General features: G+C 39.0%; 1 protein-coding gene across 1 annotated transcript in view; it reads left to right on the top strand.

The window, feature by feature from the left end:
• Positions 1–9,059, top strand: part of LOC136882268 (uncharacterized) — a 46,663-nt gene that overhangs the window by 1,187 nt on the left and 36,417 nt on the right. Inside the window, exon 2 of the mRNA XM_068229515.1 lies at positions 6,669–6,742. Coding sequence (XP_068085616.1) covers positions 6,681–6,742 — 62 coding nt within the window. The 5' untranslated portion in view covers positions 6,669–6,680. The remainder of the gene's footprint in view (positions 1–6,668; positions 6,743–9,059) is intronic.

Raw genomic sequence — 9,059 nt, 5'->3', positions numbered from 1 at the left:
AATTTCGTGTAAGAGACTACATAATTATACAGGTCAAAGAGAAGTTTTTAACGGTGAATTCTGATTGCTAAATTCTCTAATAATACTCACACAGGTCACAGAGACAAATATTGAGCAATTACCTTATCGGGTTCAGCTGGTGAAAGGTTTGTTTACAAAATACGCTCGCTCGGGAGGGGAACGAAATATTCAAGGCCGGCGCGCATCAGATAATACAGTTCCAAGGTTGCAGGAAAGACATTTTATCAGGAAATTAGCACCCAAGAGTTGGAAATCCAAACCTCAGAGACATTGTATCCTGTGTTCAAAACACGGCGAAAAGAAGACGTCAGTGTACTGCTTCCAGGAGTGTGACTTGAGTCCCTGTCTCAAAGAGTGTTCGAACTCTATCACACGGAACTAACTTACTAAGGAAATGTGAAACAATTATGTAATTATCTGCATGTACATAGTTCTGTCATAAGGTATTCCAAATTTCGCGAAAATCGGGCTACTCTTATACTTGTAGTAACGCTTTAAGTGAATCGATGTATTGCAGTCGCGCGTAGTTGAAATCTCATCCGGCCGCGGGGTAGGAAGCTATTTAAATGGCTGCGACGCTGAGGGGTTAAATCAGACTATATTAATATATATATAGATCCAGCAGTAACTGTGAGAACCTTTATGCTTAAATTTAATTAAAGGCAGAAAATAAAGTATACTGCAGTTTGCATAATATCTTTTCCCTTTTTTTTTTTTTTTCTTTTCCTTCACGTTCCTTCAAATATTGATTTATTTTGTTCAAGAAATATAGCTGCAATGTGACTCAACTCGTGTCTTTGAGGTTCAAGCACGGTAACCACTATGCCACCACTCCAGTTGACTGTGATGTAACTCTCCAAGTATATATGCATTGCATTGGAATCGGGGATTCATCAATTTTACGGAAATTATTAGGTTGCGGACCTGACATGTTTAAGTAAAATTTGTTCACCTTTTAGTGTTCTTTTTTTCTTTGTTTTTTTTTTTTCTTTCTATTGACTTTACATCGCACCGACACAGATATGTCTTATGGCGACGATGGGACAGGAAAGGGCTAGGACTGGGAAGGAAGCGGCCGTGGCCTTAATTAAGGAACAGCCCCAGCATTTACCTGATGCGAAAATGGGAAACCACGGAAAACCATCTTCAGGGCTGCCGACAGTGGGGTTCAAACCCACTATCTCCCAAATACTAGATACTGGCCGCACTTACGCGACTGCAGCTATCGAGCTCGGTTTTTAGTGTTCTGTCACCTCTACTTTGACTGAAGCTGATCCTGCATCATGACATTTGACCTAGTTTTTTTTTTTTTTTCGAAAACAAAAGCGTATTGACCTAAACCCTTAGACATGGGTTACTGTTGGGTGTCCTGCCAAAGGTACATGAAAGCTCGCTGAGTTTGGTTGGCCACAGGATCTGGCCTCTACTTGTAATTATTGACAGTTGTTCTAGCATTGTGTTATTGATGACTGACTGCTAGCGTCAGGCACCTGATTGGGGACAGGTACAGGAGCTGCGGTGGAAGTGGGAGGGGGAATGTGGTGTCGTCTTCCAAGCTGAAGATGTCTCAAAACGAAGAGATGAAATATGTCCTTGTAATTAAGTGATAACTCAAATAATACATCCGGTGAAAGTCTCTTGATTTTAATCTTCTTCTTGTATCATATCCTTATTGGATGTCGGCTATCGTCAGGGCGATCTGGTTCTTGTTCTCAGCAACTCGGGAAAGAGTGGGGGTACTGAGTCCATACCATTCTCATAGATTCCATAGCCAAGATATTCTTTTCCTTCCTCTACTTCTCCTTCCTTCAATTTTATCTTCTAAGATAAGCTGAAGAAGTCTGTATTAATCATTTCGAATGATATGGCCAATGTACTCATGTTACTTCTTTTTGATGTTGTGCATGACCTTTAGCTTGTTGTTCAGGCGTTGGAGTATTTCAGTGTTATTTACTCTGTCAACCCATGAGATTCTGAGCAGGCGTCTGTATCACCACGTCTCAAAAGGTCCAAGTCTTGGCAGCATAAAATAAGAGAGAAAATATGTAACACTGAAGTAAATGGAAACGGAGATTGATCTTAAAGTCCCTGTTACAGATAAGTTTGCTCATTCTTTTGAATGTAGTCCTCGCCTGTTCAGTCCATGACCTAATTTCAACAGCATTGTTCCAGCTGTTATCAAGTACGCTGTCAAGATAGGCTACTTAAAGAGGTGAACTTGCTGCAGTGATGTGCCAGCTACTCAGATTAACAGGTTGAACGATGTATTTGCTCATGACCGTTACTTCGGTCTTTTTCGTGTTTAAACACAGACCTGCTGCAGCACTGTGTTTGACCACACAGTTTAATAATGTCTGCAGATCTTGAACACTTGTTGCAAGCAGAACAGTATCATCTGCATATTGCAGATTATTTATTGTGATCCCATTAGCAATGATGCCCTCCTGTTTTCCTTCCAGTGCTTCAGAAAATACCCTTTCATAGAAAATACAGTAGAACCCCCTTTTAACAAATCTCAGCGGGATTTGATATTTGTTCCTTAAAAAGGGATTTTCCTTAAAAGGAGGTTCAACGAAAATAGGCTATACATCACAAGAAGTAATAATACATTTTTGTCTTCAACTAGTGTAATGTCACGAAATAATAAATGATCATATTAATACTAAAAGCTCAAACTAACACAAGAATAAAAGAAAATAATTACAAAACAGAAGCAGACCCGGCCAACAGCTGGAAACTGCAGATGGTGGTGATGATGAATTACAAAACAGCAGATGTACCAAATTCCTTAGTGGACCATTGGGACCACAACCTGCAGCAAGAAAAAGAGAAATAGGTATTACTGACTTGCAGTTTTAAATTGTAGTCCAGTGCAGTAGTTTGCTTCCTGTCTCACATGTCTTTGCATCATCACAAAGGTCTACAACATCCGTCTGTGGTGCTGAGGTTAGGATATCCATCATTATCACCACAAGTAACAAATTCTTCTAATGTTGTGGCACTCAAGTCCTTTGACACAACCCCGCAATGTCATCAGTAGTGTCATCTTCATTAAAACTTCTGAAATGGCACCAAAACTTGCATGGCCAAAGCAGTTTTGAATAGTGTCTGTTGTGACTAGTTGCCATGCTGCCACCAACATATGCACTCCTTGGAGTATATTCAATTTTTTTCAAAGAAAGAAATAGCTCTTTGAACCAGGCCCTTCCTGTACTTCACTTTCTCAGAATGAATAATGCCAAGGGCCAAAGGCTGCAGGTGACTAGTGCAGTTAGGAGGAAAGAAAACCACTTTGATATTCCACAGGAAAGATGTACCTGAAGGATGAGCTGGACATCTATCACCAGCACTATCTTCCTTCCTGCTGATCCCATATTAGCATCCAAGCTTCGTGAAAATTTTAGAAATATCTCAGATGTCATCCACATATTTACATGGGAGTGTACAGGTGTTCTTGAAGCATTCTGAATTCTTAAATTTTCCAATTATTAGTGCGGGTAATTTTTCACTCCTGTCGCTGTTAACACATAACAACGCTGTCAGTCTTTCTTTACTTTTCTTTGCCTCCACGGCATTTTTCTCTGTGAACAACATAGTCTTGGATGGGAGCAAATTGTAAAACACTCCAGTTTCATCGGCGTTAAAATTATCCTTAGCATCATATCCTTCAAGAAGTCGAGGTAACGTAATCCTTTTCCAGTACACAACTGTATCGTCGGTAACTTCCCCACTCTCGCCGCACATGTTTTGGAACGAATGATTGTGCCCTTTTTTAAAATGATCAAACCAGCCATTAGAAGCATGGAAATCGATCAAACCCAGCTTAAGTGCGACTTCTCGAGCTTTTTGTTTAAGTATGTTCCTGTTAATTGGAGCGTTCTCACTCCTTTTTCCCACAAACCATTTCATTAAGATGTTTTCAAGTTCTTCGTATGGCGAAGAACTAACATTCTTCCGTATTTTTTCCCCAGAACCGCACTCCACTTCCGTGGTCATAATTGTTTCCTTCTGCTTCATGATGCCAAACAGCTTAGAGGGTGCCAATCCATATTTTTTTGCCATCTGTGACAAAGGTACTTGGCTATCCCTTTCAACATCACTAATGATATCGATCTTTTGATGAAGAGTCAGCTTGTTACGTTTAGCAGCCATAATGAACGTAGTCTGCCGTAACTCACAGTACAACCCATATCGCAGACACAAATGTAACTCGTAGCACAACTTTCAACACAGGAACAAAACAGTGATTGAAGCTGCAGATGTTCTTCAGTCTGCACGCTCCGCGTGATTCCTAAGCAGAGATTGGTGCTGCGAGAGAGAAATGCCTAGCCTGTGTAACAGCACTGCGGCTATAGGTTAAGGCAGCTGACCTCGCTGGAGACATAACTATTTAACTATCGTTAGTGAAGATTTTCCTTTTTCAGATAATGACTGGACATAGGATATTTAATTTCATTGTGGGATTTTTCATACATTTTTAAATATATTATTACTATTATTGACTGCTGTTATTGTGGATGCTGAAAAATATGACAGTAGAAATGTTGCAGGTTTGATGTACGATATGAAATAAATAATTTTTATGGATGTTTTAAGGTTAACTAGCGATCCACCCCGACTAAAATGGTCATAACTCCTGAACCATTATTGCAAATTATGTACTTGAAAGATTATTTTAATCCTTATGAGTCCTAGAGGAGGTTAGGCACTTTAGTTGGATGTAATTTGGGCAAAAATCTATTTATTTATTTATTTTATTTTATTTTATTTTATTTATTTTGTTTGTTTGTTTGTTTGAAAAGTTTTTTTTTTTTTTTACCACCAACTATGAACTAAAATTGCTCTAAAGGTCAGATGGTTAGAAGTAAGTATATGCCCTCACAGACTTTTTTGTAGAGCTTGAGGAGCTCTACATTTTGTATGCTTACACTTGGGGTCTACTGATGTCGGTTCAGGCTGCATAAGGCATGGAAGGCATGACTTTCTACTTATTGCATAATTTTTTCTAGAATACATTTTCATTTTGTTCAATATCGATAGCCTTTTCAGTTTCTAATTGCTTTTAATCTTCTGAAATATGTCTCACTGTACATCACGTGAAATTTGCAAGAGACCTTCCACCTAAATGTTTATATTTCGTGAAGTTACTTGTGTCTTGCGGCACATATGCATACGTCAGTGATGCCTCTAGGCCGTACAGCTAGTCTTGCCAGAAGTCGCACTTTGCTTCCATACATCCGTCATTCCAACGCTGCCTACAGTTCAGTGGACATGACTTACAAACGGCATCTAGCATGACAGTGACTGCTGCTTGCCAATAACAGTGATTTCCAAAGGCTGCGCCAATTTTTTCATGGTTCCACACATCGCTAAAGGAACGCTTTAATTTAACACCTTAACTTTGGACTGAGATAACATGAAAACGGAAGTTAATTAACATTACAAGCAAGTTTAGAATAAGGTATCTTATCGCAAATTTTCGTTGCAATAGGATGTGCGATCGTAATTTATGTGAAATATATTCCTTATAAACGGACCTTTCCTTATGTCGGGGTTTGTTAAAAGGGGGTTTAAATAACATTGCGCTTATGGCAATTTGGCTGGGCCTTACGAAAATCTTCGTTAAAAGCGGAAATTCCTTAAAAGCAGGCACGTTAGAAAGGGGTTCTACTGTATTGAAAAGGAGTGGAGATAGAACACAGTCTTGCCTCACTCCTTGCTTTATTTCAATAGCATGGATATTTGTGCTGTCAACCTTAACTGATTTTAATAGTGTAATTAATTTACATTCTTTAAGATTTCTGTTCATAATCTGATTTTAACCAACTCGCCCAATGTATGTGCGAGGGCTGTTTCTTTATTAACGACAACTATTAATTACAACAGGTACAAAAGAGATACCACCTCTATCAAATATCTACAATCCCTCGTGTAGTCCCCAGCATTGTTTAGAACCTGTTGTTAGTGATGTAGAAGTCCTAGTATCCCTGTAACAGTGCTCTGAAAGGTGCGAACACAGCAGTCTATTGCCTGCAGAACTTTGAGAACAACTGTTTCTTCATCTTCGGTATAAAATTAGAATCCTAGGGGGTTTAAGACCGGGAAATATGGGGGGGTCGATAGGACACTTCCCAGCCCCATTGAGTGTATAAGTTGGCCACCTGATGGAAGGCATCTGCAGGAAGTGTCTTAGATTCTTGCACAATGCTGGTCACAGGTGATGTTTGAAAATGAACAATAATCCTGAGCTTTCACAGTCTGTCCTTGGGATACTGTGTGCATTAAGATAACAAACACCATCTCAATCAGACACCAGATTTTGATTTTCTTAGGAACTAAAGGTTCGACCATTCTCTCACAGATGACTCCATTCTTTGCAGAACAACGCATGCTAGGAGCATTGGATGGACTGTACTGTGAGGCAGGTTGGGTATCACCCTAACTGGTTCCATTTCCTGGTGTACGTAAAACAGTGTTGCCACTAATAAAGAAACAGCTCTCATAATGTCATCATATTGTGACAATATCCTCCTCCTTTGTTGTAATTTGCTTTGTGAACTACTGTTCTCTTGCATTGTTGTAAACCTCTTCCTCCCTGTCTAATCCTTCATTGTGCTGAATAATAATAATATATTTTAATATTTCAGAGTCCGTTGGAGATGGTGGCTGTGAAAGTCGAAATAGATGAAGGCGTCATTGGAGAAAACGTCGGAGATAACAAGTAAGTCATTGCCATTTCTGTACTTAGTTCGATACAGTGTATACAAAATGTCGTCCAGTAATTGCAAGCCGTTTTAAAGGCGATTGCAACAATTAAAATGAGGACGAGGACCAACCCTATAACTTGCAATTTTCATCTAAAGAGTCGTCTTGGACAAGTAATGTTATATCGTTTTATACAAAGTCTGTGCTCCAGATCTCTCTTGAAATGCATTTAAAGGAGCCCCCATGATGTCTTAAACTACAGTTATGTTACAAAACCCATTTTTAGAGCCTTGCTGGGAATGATAGGAGTGGAGAAGAGCAGTTATTTCTGCCAAACCTCTGGAGATCTCCGATAATTCTCTGATCGAATTCAGTGGCATGTACTTCACATAACATCTGTGAACAGTACATTAAATGTTTTAAATGGTATGTTACCTCGAATGCAAGACGAGCACGTGCAACAACGGAGTTATGAAAAGGAGTAAAATTGTAGTTTACGAAGTACATCGAACACGTTATACCAAAAAAACCGAAATAAACTCTAAACTAAACTCATAGCAAGATCAAATTGTTGTATTCATAAGCCAACCAAAACAGATCCACGTAATAACAACTTCAAATAACCACAACATAATCATTCACGGTCAACAGATTTCATTTGTCGAAAATAAAAATATTTTGTAGGGCTGGTGGATATATCTGTTGAGTAAAACGCAAATTCAATGCTTTAAGGTAGCGTCACGATCAACTGTTATGATTTAACAGCCGTGCAAATGACCAAAATCCGTAAACAGGACAAAGCCGATGTATCGGTGCCATGAGCTTTCTCGCCATAACCTCTCGCACCGATAGATCGGCGCGCAGATTGCGAAAGGGTTAAAAAGTGCTTTGTGAAATCATAATTTTATTTATAACAGATTTCAGATTTTATTTTTAAAATGAAATGAACACACACAAGTACCATGTAAATCCTAGCTACTTCCCTAATCATTTTCATTAGAGATATCTGATACTGCCATTAAAAGTTCAAGGAATTTCTCTTTGTGAACCCACATTTGTGTCGCATCTCGTATTACGGCCATGCCGATCTTGTGTTTTTCGCGTACATACCTCACAATTTCATGTTCAAGTTCTTTCAAGTGTCCTAGTTGTGGGCCACTGGATGCCTTTCTTGTACAAAATGCATTTTTAGACTACCTTTGTCTGCACGCCAACGCTTTAGTTATGCCGTATTTTCTTGTGGCTGCACAATTATTCTTCATTTCTGCATGTTTAATAACCATTAATTAAAAATTGGCATCGTAATATCGACAAGAACCCGTTGAAAATTTGCTAGCGAAACCTGTTTCATTGTCTGTACAATACAACAATCCATCATTAAAATATTTCTGTCTGTAAAATGGTTACTTTTACCAAGTGTCACGTACAGTAGATGTCTTTCTAACAATTGGCAGGGTAACATCCTTGCTGTTCCAATTCAGATGACATTTCTTATGCAGCTGGGGCTTGGAGGTATATTATGGTTGATATTGCAATTAGCTCAAGAGAGTAGGCCTAATGTTTTGATGCCATTTTGTGGAAATGAGAAACATTTTTGTCGAGGCTAGTAGAATATCATTCTCTCTTCCCTATTTTCCGAGAACCAGTGATGTTAAGCAGAGGCACTGTACAATTTATAGCCGCGACTTGCGATGTATAATAATGATGTGGACGTTAAAGTTCGATGAATATTGAATTTTCACGACCGTATTGTAATCGAAACAGACTTTCAACGTATTAGGTCGTGTTACGTACATGTAGCACGTGTTGAAGAGATGTTAAGTACAAGAGCAACCGACGCAAAATCGGGAGGTTGTGGGTTCGGATCCCACTGGTGTCCGGCTGGCCATTTTTGTTCTGTACTTAACATCTCTTCAACACGTGCTACATGTACGTAACACGACCTAATACGTTGAAAGTCTGTTTCGGTTAAAGTTCGAGTTTTGTGTGCATGCGCAGGGGGTGATGGGAAGCAGCCAGCGGTGTTCATTGCTATTACGTTGTGAATGCAAGACGGCCCTTGATTTTTCATGTGAAATGCTGAGAAAAACAGTCGTCTTGGATTCATAGAAATTCAGTATTTCCTATAATACGTTTGCCAGTAGCGTGATTAATTGGAGAAAGGAGCACTGATTAATTATTTATGTATAAAAGCATACAATATGGTGACAGGTACTGGTACATCATTTGGTGTTGTTGAGACTGTATTTGTCAAAATACCTTCTTTACTTCCAGTACTTAGTTTTTCCTTATAATACAGTATTTTGAAAGGTGCAGTTAGTAAGTGTTTGAGG

The sequence above is a fragment of the Anabrus simplex genome, chromosome 10 (assembly GCF_040414725.1).
Source record: "Anabrus simplex isolate iqAnaSimp1 chromosome 10, ASM4041472v1, whole genome shotgun sequence".
Classification (NCBI taxonomy): domain Eukaryota; kingdom Metazoa; phylum Arthropoda; class Insecta; order Orthoptera; family Tettigoniidae; genus Anabrus; species Anabrus simplex.
Note: the sequence above shows the minus strand (reverse complement) of the source record. Positions and strands in the feature narration are given on the sequence as shown.